The 15,215-nt window shown below is 50.9% G+C and overlaps 1 protein-coding gene across 2 annotated transcripts in view; it reads right to left on the bottom strand.

The window, feature by feature from the left end:
- Window positions 1-15,215, bottom strand: part of Unk (unk zinc finger) — a 34,734-nt gene that overhangs the window by 6,349 nt on the left and 13,170 nt on the right. Inside the window, exons 2-11 of one of the 2 annotated variants that reach the window (XM_006993645.4) lie at window positions 7,600-7,809; window positions 6,336-6,512; window positions 6,064-6,194; window positions 5,329-5,464; window positions 4,681-4,798; window positions 3,579-3,663; window positions 1,869-2,011; window positions 1,338-1,538; window positions 669-734; window positions 50-224 (exon numbers count right to left, since the gene is read on the bottom strand). In XM_006993645.4, the coding sequence (XP_006993707.1) occupies window positions 50-224; window positions 669-734; window positions 1,338-1,538; window positions 1,869-2,011; window positions 3,579-3,663; window positions 4,681-4,798; window positions 5,329-5,464; window positions 6,064-6,194; window positions 6,336-6,512; window positions 7,600-7,809 (1,442 nt within the window). The remainder of the gene's footprint in view (window positions 1-49; window positions 225-668; window positions 735-1,337; window positions 1,539-1,868; window positions 2,012-3,578; window positions 3,664-4,680; window positions 4,799-5,328; window positions 5,465-6,063; window positions 6,195-6,335; window positions 6,513-7,599; window positions 7,810-15,215) is intronic. The other variant, XM_006993644.4, reaches the window with a different exon arrangement.

Below are 15,215 nucleotides of genomic sequence, written 5' to 3'. Positions count from 1 at the left end.
CTGAGTCCAAGTCCAGTCCTGGGCTCACAAACAAACCCTGCCTAGTTACCTATGACCGACTCTACCGTGTCGCTGGTGGGATAGAAGGGCAGAGCATTTGCATTCATGCCAGGGGCGCTGCTGGTGCCCGCAGGGCTGGGGGGAGTGGCTGCCAAGCTGGAGGTAATACTGGAAGAGATGCTTGAGGTCAGGGGGCTGCCCACAGGGAGGATGCCCAGCACGTCCTGCAACGAGAGTGGGGAGGGGAAATGGGATGCTTGCCTACAGAAGCCGTGGCAGAGGCGAGCACGGGGCAGGTGGGCTAAAGCAACCAGCACCGTACAGGCCCGGGCTGGCCGTCCCAGTCCACCTTGTTGAGTGGTAGTGGTGGACAGTGAAACATGGAAGCCATTAGCTACTTACCCTTGCAGGCTCACAGTAGAGGGAGGGATGAGCACGGGGCTGACACTGAGACATTCCCTAAACATTCCTGGTGAATGGTACGTCTAGGAGGGGATGGGCTCCAGGGCCGGACCCCCACCCTCTCTGGACTTGGGGCTGGGCCCACTTTAGTCCTGCCTTCGTTTGTGAAGAAACTGGTACCCTACTTGCTGATACCAGCTGGGCTTCTGGGCCTGTCCTATCCATAGTGATACCAGAAGAGGAGATGGGGGCCAAGGGCTCTGTACCTGTTTGGGTTGAAGCAGAGGCTGCTCTTGACTCCTGGGCTCTAGTGAATGGGTTTTTAGTTTAGCCTGAGAGAGAAAAATTAGGGAGCAGGAAGTGATGTGGTACTAGGCAGCTCCAAGTCTAGTGTCCACCTGGCCTTGCTAGGTCCACTGAGGCTGCAGATACAGGGGAGGGGCACGGACTGACAGCACCCGTCACCCATCATACCAACCCCTTTTTCTCTTCCCAGCTTTCTTTCTCCACTTACAAATCCTCTCCCCGCCCCCTCCTCTGCCCTCCTATCCTGAACAGGTTTGTCCCCTGCTATTAAGGACCCCTTTGTCCTGGTGCCCCAGGCACTGTCACCTCATTAGGCATCCTAGTTTGGAAAGGAAAGGGGGACAATCTTGTACCTACTGACTGATTCAATGACTCTGGGGAAGCTGTGCGGCCTTTTGCAGAATGAACACAGATTAACACTTCCTGAGTAGGAGGGGCTCTGTGCAGCCTCCTCAGCAGTGAAGCAAGGCGATAGCATCCACTCTGCCAAATCCTGAAGACGCTGAAGACAGACTCAGTTCTAGCTCTTAGTGTCCTTCCCACCGGTGAGCTGGGCCTCACCTCTAAGCTACTCTTGCCCCATATAGAATGTCAAGCTCAGTGTCCTCCGCTGCCCCTGCACCCTTTACCTGGCACTTGAGATTCTTCAGGTACTCTGCTCCCACCTGGTCCTCCCTCTCGAAGCCAGGAGCTTTCTTGTAGCTGCCAGGGGCAAGGCTGGACTCCCCAGGGAAGACCAGGCCCTCCAGGTTTGAGGCCTTCCTGCTGGGGCCTGGCGGGGAGCTGCAGAGGTGAGATGGGCTGCCCAGGCCACTGTTCCTACAGAGGAGCTGCAGAAGAGGACAGGTAGGTGGTGGGCAATGGGCACAACATGGACAGGGAATGGCCACCCTCCAACCCTGCTTCCAAGGGCGGTGGTCGAGGGTAACAGTAAGCACTCAGGACTCCTCAGCCTCATAAGGGATTGTCAGACAGTAATGACAAGGCTTACCCCAGCCCTGCCCAGGCTGATCACTACTGCCTCTGAAGACGCATCCCCACCTCCCCGCCCTCAGCCCCAGGACAAATACCAGGGACTCAAGCTCCTGGGGCAGAGGAGAGGCAGGAGCATGCTCCTGGGCAGGCAAGGTGCCCACCCACTCCCTAAGACAGGCACGTACGGCGCTGAGGTCAGGGGCATGCGGGCTGGAGGGGCTCACAGGGACCGAGTCTCCAGCAGCAGATGGCATGTACAAAACAGGACCCGCCTGGGTGGGGCTGGATACAGCCGAGGAAGGCTGCATGTCATCATTTAAGGGTGGCGCTGCAAGAGAGGATAGAGGTCAGCAGGCTCCCAAGCCAGGACTGTGTCTGCAAATATCTACCTGCCTATCTTCTAAAGGAGGCCATACTTGTCCCTGCCACCACGGGGAATTAAGTTACTATTTCCATTGGCATTATATTTTCTACAATTAACTGCAAAATACAAGTAATATGATAGGTTTCACTTCATAGAAAAGGAAACGGAGGTTCAGAAAGGTCAGCTAAGTCTTCTAAGATAGCAGAGATAGGAGACAGACGAGCTCATTTCAAGCCCGTTTTGTACAGCCCAAACTGTTAATCACTCTTCTGTGCTATTGCAGTTGGGTGTCCAGGACCCACAGCTGCCAGCTACCTCTCTGCTCTCCATCTGGTCCCCTCTCGGAGCTCCCTCTTTATTCTCTCTCATCTGAGAGACAGAGCTGAACCTAGAAAGAGGGTGAGGAGAAGCAGGGCCCTGATCTGCAGATGAGATGGGCATCAGCCCAGCACCCACTTCATGATGGAGGAGGCCTGGAGCAGAACACGAAGCCTCTAGACCTGCGCTACCTCACACTGCAGCAACAAGTCACCAATGCCTCCCGAGTGCTGGGACTGCAGGTGTGGGCCACCACATCCAGGGTCCCTAGTTCCAACACGTGCGCGCGCGCACACACACACACACACACACACACACACACACACACACACACACACACACACACAAGTGCAGCTGTGGCCCAGGGCTTCTCACTTGCCATGGTTCTGCCCTGGACCAGCCCTGCCCACCCACTGTGGAGAGCCTCAGTCTCAGGCCCTCATACCATATTGTTTGTTTGTTTTTTATTTTGTTTTCTGTGTGATTGCTCTCCTCAAAGTGTTGTAGTTAAACCCAGGGCCTCTTGCATGCTAGGCAAGTGCTCTGTTACCTACCGCACTCTACCCCCCCACACCCCCCAATGTGACAGGTTTTCTCTGTGTAGCTTTGCTCCTTTCCTGGATCTTGCTCTGTAGCCCAGGCTGGCCTCTTGAACTCACAGATCTGCCTGCCTTTGCCTCCTGAGGGATGGTATTAAAGGCATGCGCCACCACACCCAGCTATGATATCATTTTATATTGGACTAAGTAAAAACGCTGAAATTAATTTAACCTGTCTGTCTCTCTCTCTCTTTAGCACGTTACCCAAAACTTTAATGCCATATGGGGGCCACCTCATATTCTGATAGAGGGCCCTGCTCCAGTGGACCAAGCAGGGCTCAGTAGAGAAGAGCTCCATGCTCATGGGTTACATGGGTGGCTGGCTGGGATCTGTCAAGTTGCTTTTAACGCTTGGTGCCTCAGGTGTGCCTGGGACTCAGTGCCCAGTAGGGCATGAATCTCTACGTCTGTCTCAGGCTCTTGGAAGCTGCACCAGGACTTCACGGTCAGTTCCAGACTGGCTAAGGGACAGTAACTTCAGTGGGGATGAGGCCAAAGATTCCTGTGCACAGGACACTGCTAGGGACTGATCCCATGCCTGAGCTTCAGCAGAGGTTACGGGAGGAAAAGGAAGCCAGGGAACTGGCCCCGGGTCATGGGAACTTGGCACATACGTTCTATGTGGGCAAAGGCGCAGAAAGGTCCTCGGGGACAGCTGCCCGACTGCTGCATATCGTTGCACTTGGTGGATTTGTAGATCTGGAGGGGGCAGGGCAGAAACAGGACAAGGTCAACCACACACAGACACTTTTATTGAGAAAGGCTAGCTTGGAATTCCTCTCCACTTTCTCCCTTCCTACTCCCCTATGTTCTTTTTCTGGGGACAGGATACTGACATACAGCCTATGCTTGCCTTCAGCTCATAACTGACCTGCCTCACTGTCTCGTGTGGTGGGGTACTAGTCACGCACTGCCACACTGAGCTTCTTATCACCCTCCTCCTCAACTCTCAGGGCATCCTGCACCATCAGCACCCTCCTCCTGGAGTCACAGGTCCCACCAGTCATCACAAAGATTGGGGTGATACCTACGAGCATGTCTCCTCCTATTAAGTGAACTAAGGCCTCAGGAAGCACAGAGTCACTTTTTTTTTTCCGAGACAGGGTTTTTCTGTGTAGTTTTGGTGCCTGTATCTCGCTCTGTAGACCAGGCTGGCCTCGAACTCACAGAGATCCACCTGGCTCTGCCTCCCGAGTACTGGGATTAAAGGCGTGTGCCGCTACTGCCAGGCCAGAGTCACTTTCAGAGAACCTGGATCTCTACAGGGTCTAACTGCTGCCTGTGATGTCTACAGCCACATAAGGTTGTCTTTACATTGCTGTATCCTGGCTTCCACAGCACCAGGGCAGGCCCAGGAACCACAGGAGAGGCGGTAAACTAATAGTGTGAGGCTAGAACTACATCAGGGAGGCTGCTGTCTCTGTCCCATGGGCTCTGACCTGCCATGGTCAGTAGATTATAAGTACCACAAGTAGTCCAAAGTCCAGAATGGCCAGACTATCGGGTCCTATCCATGCCTTCTCTGTTGGTCGGTGGACTAGGAAATGAACTGGCAGTGGAAAACTGAGGGAGGGTGGTCTCAGAACAAGAGGCTCCACACTGAGGTACTACCCACACATCCTTTGCTGGAACAGTGCCAACACCTGTCCTCACTCTTGCCTGTCTCCTGGTTTCCCGAGGTGGGTAAGTCCATCACCCCTGCCCCTCAAGGCCTACCTCTGGATGGAACTGCTGCTCTGTGCGGGTGTGGCAATACTGGCAGGTGTCTCCATTCTCACACTTGCCAGGGTCTCCCCACTCGTCCCCATGTTTGACGTTTGGACACGGAGATGACCTGGTCCAATGAGAAGGGTCAGACAGTGGCACGAGAGGACAAGACTGGGGCCTACACAGTGCCACCTGGGTCCTTGTGTGGGGGTGGGCCCCCCTTTTGTCTCCCTTTCTCACAAGTTCAGATGCAGAAATGGGGAAGATCAGCTACAGAGGAAGGGTCTTACTAGGGTCCTAAGTCTGGCTGCTCCTCTGGCCCAGCTGGCCACAGGAAGACATAGTTTTGCTCCCTCAGCCAGGCACTGAACCTCTGACAGCTCAAGAGTCAGGGCCACAGCCACACCACATTTTCCACACTGGCCTGGCCCCACTCCAGCACACACCCTGAAGAATCAGAAATGGATCGGCCTCATGCAAGAACTGGACAGGGCCCCCACCATTCCGTCACCCTTCGTGGTCCCGCCCTTTAGAACTGGCCCTGTAAACTCCAGGCCTGCCTCCCACCTCCCTGAGAGCCGTGGGAGTAGCGCTCTCAGCCACACCCCTTCCTTGACGTTCCTCCCTCCCACCGCTGGCCTCTTGGGGCCAAAGGACCTGTATTTGTGCTTCCGGGGACTCCGCCGCCGGTCCTTGCTGTTGTGGTAGTAGGGACAGGCATAGCCCTGGCGACACAGCCGTGGTGGCTTCTTGCATGGCTCTGTCTTATAGTTCCCCAGGACATAAGCAGTCTCTGCACAGAAGGCCAGAGGGCAGGGGTCAGGGGTCAGGGGTCAGGGAATGGAGATGGAGCACCCTAATAACAGCAAAGTAGAATGTAGGGAAGGCATGGAAGAGCTGAGGTTCCCATGTAAGACAGGAACAGGGCCACTTCTTTGCAGGCCAGGACATGCATCAAGAGAGAAAATGCTTGGATGAGGGTGTATATATGAAAGCCCAAGGAACCATGGGAATGCTGCCCGCCTATCTGGAAACTCCCTTATAAGTGCCCTTTGAATTTAGGTTGACATGGGATGCAGGGGTGTGGTAGGCTAAAGAAATGGCTCAGTGGCTAAGAGCACTTGCTGTTTTGTAGAGGACCTGGTTCAGTTCACAGAACCACATGGTGGGTCACAAGCATCCATAAGCATGCACATAGTGCACAGAAATACATTCAGACAAAGCACACATAAAATAATATTTAAAATACAGTTTTCAAATGGGATGATAAAAGACTAGATTCTTCCTAACAGAAGTGGTAGCTTTAGTTAGAAAAAGCAGTAGGTGGCTTCAAACCAAGTCATTGGGCAGCTCTGGAAGGAGAGTGCAGAGGCCACCTGAGGCTGCCTGTACCTTGCCACCGAGGCTCCTCACTGAGGATTTTTTCTATCATGGCATGACTTGCAGCCCCAGCTGGCTGGCCTTCTATGCTGCCCTCTACTGCTGTCTGGCCATTCTGTAAGGCCTCCATGGCCTGGAGCTCCCTGGGAGAAAAGGAAAGGACAGAGGGTAGGACAGGGAACAGGAGAACGGGAAAAGTGCCATCATTCTTCCGTCCTGCTGAGGTCGGCAGCAACAGTGGCTTCGCTCTTGCTCTCCCTCCCCTAGGCCCAGCACCAGCCTACCTGATGTCGTACACAGGGGAGCGGAGGTCATGTGGGCCGTGGGCAAAAGCGCAGTGCAGGCCGTTTTTGGTGCAGTTGCCTTTTGAGTCTGTCTCATGGATGCAGATTCCAGTTTTATAGTAGCGAAGGTGGTACCTGCGCTCAGTGTCCCCTGTGGTCCTGTGCAGGAATGGGCACCTGGAACACAGCAGTGCAAGTCAGTCAACTCCGTCCCCTGAGGTCAGCTGCTGAAGGGCTGTCACCATGATCCAGAGGGTACAGTGGAGTAAACTGAGGAAGACAATGATGAATTCTGTGGCCAGCATGGCTCTCTGCTTGAGTGCTGAGATCTGAAGGGCTTGCCACCCCAGGCTGCTGCCTACAGCTGCTTCAGGGGACACACTTCTGGATGAACAGATGTTTGGATAATAAATGCTATCCAACTCAGGGGCCTCCAAGAATCAGCCCCTTGAGACTTGCACACATGACCCATGGGCTTTAATGGGCTTGCAAGAAGGAGACCAGCCAGCCTGGACCTCTGTGAAAAAGGTCGGCCACTGAAGGAAAAGTTCAGTGTGCTGTACAACAGAACCTGGACGTACGTCCCAGCACTCTTCTGAGAGGCTGAAACAATGACAAGCAAGGCCATGGATGGTCCCTCTGAGCCACGTGTCAGGCTTTGCCACCTGTGTCATTGGTGGTACACTCTATTCTGCAACAGAAAATTGTGAAAAGACATTTAAAGGGAGCACACAGGCTGGTGTGGTAGCACACACCTTTAAGCTCAGCCCCTGGGAGGCAGAGGCAGTCGATCTCTGTGAATTTGAGGCTGGCAGGGCCTACACAGTGAGTTCCAGGACACCTAGGGCTTCGTTATGAGACCCTGTCTCAAACAATAATGATCAGCAAACAGAGAAACTAGGGAAGCTTTCTCTAAGCTGCCACCGCAGGGGAAACTGTGCAGGACAGCACAGGGGGTGGGGACAGGACACAGAGGGTCAAAGAAAACCCAGGCACCACCTCTGTTCAAATGTGGTCTTGTGGGCTGAGTGGAAGAAAGGCTGATTTTTGGTTTTCATGTAATAGGCAAAGGAAATGAAAGCCATCCCATTTACTGCTGTACCTTTAAGTCAGGGCAAGGGTGAGCCCAAGTTTGACCTACAGATTGTAGCCAGTCCTCCCAAAGCAGCCTCGGCTAGATTCCTGGGATGTACCAAGCTTATTCTGAGGGCATCTGACCCAGAAGGAGACCTGGGGCTCCTCTGAGAGCAGGCAGGGCACTCACTCGTCGCCCTCTGGACAGAGGCCTGTAGCCTCGTCATACTTGGTGCAGTAGACGTCTGGACTGTAGTTAAAGGTGCCATCCCGACGGCGGATGGAACGGCGGCGCCGCTGGTTCACGAAGTGCCAGTGGAAGCAGGTGTAGGGCCGATGTTGTGTACACTTGTGTTGCACAAAGAGCGGACACTGCTCTGTGCGGAACTCCTTCAGGTACCTGCAGAGAGACAGTCTATGAGGGATGGCTCAGGACAGAGTGAAGCTCCTTGCTTCCCAGCAAAAAGCCACCAAGCCCTGAGGGCCCTGTTCTGGAGTGCCAGTCCCACTGGGACAGGAGCAGTTCAGGGCTGACGCTGGACTTTAGCTTTTAGATGTTTCCCAACGTCTAAGTTCCACACCAGCATGAAAGGCAGTAGCCACAGGCCACACAAACCTTGTGTGTGGTAGAGGCCAGCTGTAGTGTTCAGCAGCAGCTTGGCTGAGCTTTCTGAGGTTTCCCAGGCCAAGCCACTAATCATAGGGAAAGAATTATTTACAAGAGCATAAGCAGCCTCCCCCAGGGTCTGTGGTTCCCTGCTGCCCACATACACCTGCCCATCCCAAAAGACCTCCCCTATACCATGAACAAAGCTGACACTATGGGTGAGGAGAGAAACATGCAGACACTTAGGAGAGACACTGTTTTGTTGCATTTGTAAAGTGTCCCTCTGGATTACTAGCTCTGGTCACTGTCCTTGAGAGGTCTTTAGTACAACCTGAACGAACATTTGGGAAGGAGCTCACACACAGACCCTCCCTCTTAGACTGGACTGTCCCCAGTTATCTCACACAAGACCTGCCCAGCCGTTGGTGCTATTCAAATACCGGTGTCTCTCTCCTCTACCCTCATGTAATAGCCAGGATATCAGAAATCTCCCACACTCCACCCAGAGGAGGGCTTCAAACCTGTTTAGCCTGACAGAACATACCCCATCAATTTGTTTTCTTCACTACCTTAATCCAGTCTCAGGTTCTCCTAGACTAGGGCAGAGACTGTTGAATGGGCAGTCAATACAGTTTTCTTTCAATATTTATTTTATTTTATTTATTTATTCTTAAGTATGAGTGCTCCATCTGCATGTATGCCTGCATGCCAGAAGAGGGCATCAGACCCCATTACAGATGGTTGTGGTTGCTGGGAATTTAACTAAGGACCTGTGGAAGAGCAGTCAGTGCTTTTTCTTTTTTGGGTTTTTTTTGTTTGTTTGTTTGTTTGTTTGTTTGTTTTTTTTGAGACAGGGTTTCTCCGTGTAGTTTTGGAGCCTGTCTGGTTCTCTCTCTGTAGTCCAGGCTGGCCTCAAACTCAGAGATCCGCCTGCCTCTGCCTCCCGAGTGCTGGGATTAAAGGCGTGCGCCGCTGCCGCCCAGCCAGTCAGTGCTCTTAACCAAGGAACCATCTCTCCAGCCCTTCTTTAACCATTTCACTGTGTCTACGTGTATGTGTGGGCTGGTGGGACAGGGTGCACATGCCACAGCACTCGTGTGGAGGTCGAGCACAGCTGTACGGAGCTGGCTCTCTCCCTCCACCTTTACATGGGTTCCAGGATTAAACAGGTGCTGCTATCTTCGAAACCATTTGGCAGGCCGTTTTCTTCAGATCTTCTCTCAGGCCTAACAACACAGGCAACCAATGGGTTGAGAGGTGAGGAGATGCTGAGGGCACCAGGCACAATGTTGTATACAGACAATGTTGAGGCAAAAGCAGCTGATTTGGACTAGCTGTTGCCTGGGCTTGGCTGGAGCCTAGAACTGGAGGGCATAGACTAGGACTTCTGCCCTGAGCCTCGAGGCCTAATCAGACCAATAAGAGCAGGCTGAGTGGGAGGCCCAGGGACGGGATCAAACAGAAGTGTCTGGGAGTCAGGCAACACATCTGGGTACAGCTGCAGGACCAAGCAATGAGGACCCTGAGAAAGGAGTAGCTGCTCATGTGTTCACGGGAGAGACAAGAATGGGTGGGACTGCCGGTAGTGGCAGCAGCAGTGCACATCAGAGGCAAGTGGAGCTCTGAGTTCAAGGCCAACCTGGTCTACAGAGTGAGGTTCAGGATAGCCAGGGATACACAGAGAAACCCTGTCTGGGTGTGGGGGGGGACTAGGAGGGACCGAGGGAAAGGTGGAAAGGACTGTAAGGTGCTCTGCTCTGGGTATCTTCCTGACCCAGACTGGGATGGAAGAAGGCTTAAAGGAGTGCTAGCAGACCAAAGGCTCTGGAGACAGGAAACGGTAGGATACACAAACAGACTGTATCCTCTACAGAATGTGACTGGAGCAGTGGGGAGCCCCGAAAAGACGTGAGCACAGCAGGCAACTCCACAAGTTGCAGAGGTATCAACTCTGGGCCCCAAACACATTCTAAGACACCGGAGAGAAATCTGAAAGGCCCCTACAATCAGATGCTCTCCTGGCTCCTCCGACATTTAAACAAAAGGGTTCTTCTTTTCTTTCCCATCTGTCTATGCAGGCTACACAGACAGCCCGTGTCCTCCTGCCTATGTTCAGGTATTAAGCCCTGGCACTACGTTGGGGAAGCCATGCTCCAAGCTACTAGGCTAACCCTTTTTTGAGAAATACACATTCTTCCTACACCTTGAGTCTACTAGGAGACCAACTCAGGTAGAAAATGGGGTGAGGAAGAAGGGAGGAAGCTGAGCCTTGAGCCAGGAGCAGAGAAGTAAAGCAGTACTCAGGCCTGGCAAAGTAAATGCATAATACCTAATTAAGATGGAGATCCAGATAAACGATGAGTAGTTTGCTAGTGTTAAGTGTGGCCTGCATACTGTGTGAGACATACTAATACTGAAGAATACACACTGTGTATGTGGGATCCTGTCCAGCTGGTATCCTGTACACACTGAGTAGCTGGGATTCCATCCAGCTGGTATCCTGTATTTTAATGTTCTCTTGAGACAGGGTCTTGCTGTTGTTGCGCAGGCTGGCCTCAAAGCCCTTGGTTTAGGCAATCATTCTGTCTTAGACTCCCAAGTAGCTAGGATAATGAGTACAAGCCATGTTACCACTAGATAACACCCTGTGGTTTTATTTGTAAAATATATTTTGGTGCTAAAAGTTTGACAGGGTATGGTAGCATAGCCTTTAACCTCACCACTTGGCATAGGCAGAGGCAGGTAGATCTCTGAGTCTTGCATCTCTGTATAACCTGGCTGTCCTGGAACTCACTATGCAGACCAGGCTGGCCTTGAATGCACAGAGATCCACTTGCCACTGACTCCTGAGTTCCCAGATCAAAGGTATGTGCCACCACCGCCCAGCTAAAAGGAAACATTTGAGGTCAAGCTTGGTGGTGCACACCTTTAATCCCAGCACTCAGGAGGCTGAGGCAGGTGGATCTCTGTGAGTCGGAAGCTAGCCATTACAACATAGAGGATTCCAGGCTAGCCAGGACTATTTAGTGAGATTCTGTCTCAATAACAATAAAACAAAAGAAAAAGTTTTGTGTCAGCATCTTGGTATGAACACAGGAGACAGGGAGAAGGCTAATGTGTGGTCTCCAGCTTTGGGCATCGTTGTTCTCATGAAAAGAAGGCCCTCAGGGAGAAGCCATGCATGGGGAGCTTGCAGAATTGAGGCAGAAATGTCTACAGTGCCACATGCAGACAGTTCCACACGTCCTGCCTGACAGGAATTCCTCAGGTAAGGACAGAGGTGACAGATCATTTAAAGCCAAACTTCCTACTGCTACTGCCCCATACTTTTGAATATGGCTTCTTAGTCTTCCTGAAGCCCGGGTAAGCGGTCACCATTACTCAGCCTGGCATTCCTAGCCCCATACATCTGGCCCAGTGTGTTTTTCCACCTTGGTCTTTGACTCTTCTCCATGCTGGCCACAGCTGCAGTGCTTATAGCCAGAAACCTTCCCTGTCTCTGCTCATGTCTCACTCCTTACCTGCAGAAACCACCAAAGGCTGGACTGAGTGGAAATGAATCTTTTGGATGCCACTTCTGTGAAGTCTGCCTTGCTTTCCACCTAACTATCTGTTAGCTTCTCTGCACTGGAAATGCTGGAGAAAGAACCCATGGCCTTACACACAGTAGCCCTGCACTCTAGCGCTAAGCTATACACTCGGACACACCCTAGGCATTTCTTACAGTTCTTATCCTGCTTTGCATATGAATCATACACACATTTTCCTTTACAGGTTTAGTATACCTTATCTGGAATGCTATCATATGGGGATGGAACATAACTCTATTCACAAATTCATTTATGTTCCACATACATTTTATAAATATCAGCTTGAGTAATCAGAATTACAGATATATAACACCATGCCCATCCATACCTGCAAACCACTACATAGAATGAGGAGAAGAAAAACCTCCCACTTGGTTTTAATTTTTCTTTATTCTTGTAGTTACACATGTATGTGTGTACTGGCACATGTGTGGAGGCCAGAGGTTGAAGGTAGGCGTCTTCCTCCACTGTACTCCACCTACTTTCTAGACGGAGGCTCTCCCTGAACCTGAGGCTCAACAACCTGGCTAGACTGGTGGGCCAACAGCCTTCAGGCCCCTCCTGTCTCCACACCCCACGTGCTGGGGTTACAGGCCCATACTGCCATGCCTAGCTTTTTATCTGGAGGCTGGGGATTCAAACCCAGGTCCTCATGCTTAGGAGATAAACACTTTCCTGAATGAGAGAGACACCTCGTTCACCCCTCCACTTATGACAGCATGCTTGTTTTGTTCTTTTGGATTTCAGGTTACGGTGCTCAGTTAATACTACTGTTGTATATATGCCTCAACAACAAACCTGTAAGAAACCAGCGATGGCAGTGCACACCTTTAATCCCAGCACTCGGGAGGCAGAGCCAGGCAGATCTCTGTGAGTTCGAGGCCAGCCTGGTCTACAGAGCGAGACCCAGAGCAGGCTCCAAAGCTACAAACCCTGTCTTGAAAAAACAAACAAACAAAAAAAGAAACCAATAGAGAGTTTTGGAGTTTTGACTCCGAGACAATACGTGCATTTTCTCTGAATACAAGCATCAAAGAATTAAACGCTCACTAAGGAAACACCAACAGGCGCATCTCATGATGCTACCACGAGGCAGATCATCACACAGATCATCACGAGGAAGCGCCTAGCCCTCCACCCTTGTGAACTTAACACAGGGGACTGACTTCACTGCAGAAAGAATTCTCATAAGACAAGAGGCCAAACAGTTTTTTTGTTGCTGTTCTTTGATTTTGTTTTTTTTGTGTGTGTGGTTTGTGTGTGTGTGTGTGTGTGTGTGTGTGTGTGTGTGTGTGTGTGTGTGTTTTAAAGACAATTTTACTGTATCCCAGGCTGGCTTTAAACTCTTGCAATCTGCCTGCCTCTGCCTCCTGAGTGCTGGGATTAAAGGCGTGTGCCACGACCACCACCACCACCTCTACCACCTCTACCACCTCTACCACCTCTACCACCACCACCACCACCACCACCACCACCACCACCACCACCACCACCACCACCACCACCACCACCACCACCACCACCTCTACCTCTACCACCACCACCACCAGACTCAGACTTTTTTTTTTCCCTCAGAGCTGAGGACCGAACCCAGGGCCTTGCGCTTGCTAGGCAAGCGCTCTACCACTGAGCTAAATCCCCAACCCCTCAGACAGTTTTTTAAAGGGATACTTTTAGGCCTACAAGATGGCACAGTGGATGAAGGTGCTGGTTCTGCAAGACTGATAACATGAGTTCAGTTGCCAGAAACAAAGAAAAATGGAAGGAGACAACTGACTCCACAAAGTCCTCTGACAACCACCTCCATCATGCACAAACACACATAAATGCCGAGACACACACAAATAATAAGTAAGAAAAATTAAAGCTACTTTTGAGAGTCTGGAGAGCTGGTTCAGCAATTAAGCATACTGGCTGTGGTGCACACCTTTAATCCCAGCACTTGGGAGGCAGAGGCAGGTGGATCTCTGAGAGTTTGAGCCTAGCCTGGTCTACAGAGTTTGTTCCAGGACAGGCTCCAAAGCTACAGAGAAACCCTATCTCGAAAAACCAAAAAAGAATACTGGCTACTACTCTTCCAGAGGACCTGGGTCCAATTCCTAGCACCTACATGGCAGCTCACAACTGTCAGTAATTCTATTCCCAGGGGATCCCACTCCCTTTTCTGGTCTTCGCAGACACCATGTGTGTACTTGATGCAGACATAAATGCAGGTAAAACATCCATATACATTTAAAAAATATATAGATATTTGTTACTCTTAAAGCTGAAGAGATGGCTCAGTGGTTAAGAGCACTGGCTGTTCAAACAGAGGCCCTGGGTTTGATTCCCAGGACACACATGGTAGCTCACAACCATCTGTAACTCCAGTTCCTGGGGATCTGACTTATGCACATGGTACATTTAATATACATTCAGGCAAATAGTCATATACATAAAATAAATAAATAAAAGCTACTTTCAACTCACTACAATCAAATTTCTAAACTTATGCGTAAGCCATTATTGAAATTGTACAATTTTTTTTTTTTTTTTTTTTTTTTTTGGTTTCTCTGTGTAGCTTTGCGCCTTTCCTGGAACTCACTTTGTAGACCAGGCTGGCCTCAAACTCACAGAGATCCGCCTGCCTCTGCCTCCCAAGTGCTGGGATTAAAGGCGTATGCCACCACTGCCGCCCGGCACTAAACTGTGTAATTTGTTAACTACACATCAAAGTGTTTGTTTAGAATTTCCCATTTTTCCTTTACTCTTCTACTTTATATCAACAGGAAAATAGTTCCCAAATCAGGACAAAACCTTAGAAGTCACAGGCTTCCACCTTTCAGACTGAAATGAAATCTAAACTTTTTCACAGTTTTTTTCCCTTTTTTTGTTTTTTTTTCGAGACAGGTTGTCACTATATAGCCCTGCTGTCCTGGAACTCACTCTGTAGACCAGGCTGGCCTCAAACTCAGTGATCTGCCACCACCACCTGGCCTTTTCATTGTTTTGACACAGGGTTCCACTAAGTTGCCCAGCATAGCTTTTAGCCTCTGTTCTGCACAGACAGGGTGACAGTTGTGAACCCTAGAACCTTAGGAGAACTGAGTTGTCAGCAGATGTGCACAGCTGCACAGGAAACTCCAGCCCATCTCTCTACTTCAAAAGTTCAATAGCAGTTGGTTGTGGGGCACAGGACTTTAATCCTAGCACTCAGGAGGCAGAGCCTGGTGGATCCCTATGAACTGGAGGCCAGCCTGATCTACACAGTTAGAGCCTGTCTTAAGGGACAAAAAGTTTCAAAAGGACAAGATCTGACAAACTAAATAGACTAAACCATTCCTCAGTCAACACCCCAGAAACCCTGGAGGCTAAGCACCAAGGGAAACTTACCTAGCCCCTCAGTCCCTCTCAAGACCTGAGAGGCAGGACTTGGGACTAAGCTCTTCACACTCCATTCACAAAGCAACCCACACTCATGGATACGAGCTGAGAAACAGAACCAGTTTTGAAATAACAAGGCTTCAGTGACCCACAGTGGATAGGAAAGTACTCAGGCACCACATCCAGGTGTGAGGGTCATGCCTCTAGTCCTGAACTCAGAAAGGTAAGATAGATCACTCTGAGTTC

The sequence above is a fragment of the Peromyscus maniculatus genome, chromosome 8 (assembly GCF_049852395.1).
Source record: "Peromyscus maniculatus bairdii isolate BWxNUB_F1_BW_parent chromosome 8, HU_Pman_BW_mat_3.1, whole genome shotgun sequence".
NCBI lineage: Eukaryota > Metazoa > Chordata > Mammalia > Rodentia > Cricetidae > Peromyscus > Peromyscus maniculatus.
This window is presented reverse-complemented; position numbering and strand designations above follow the sequence as displayed.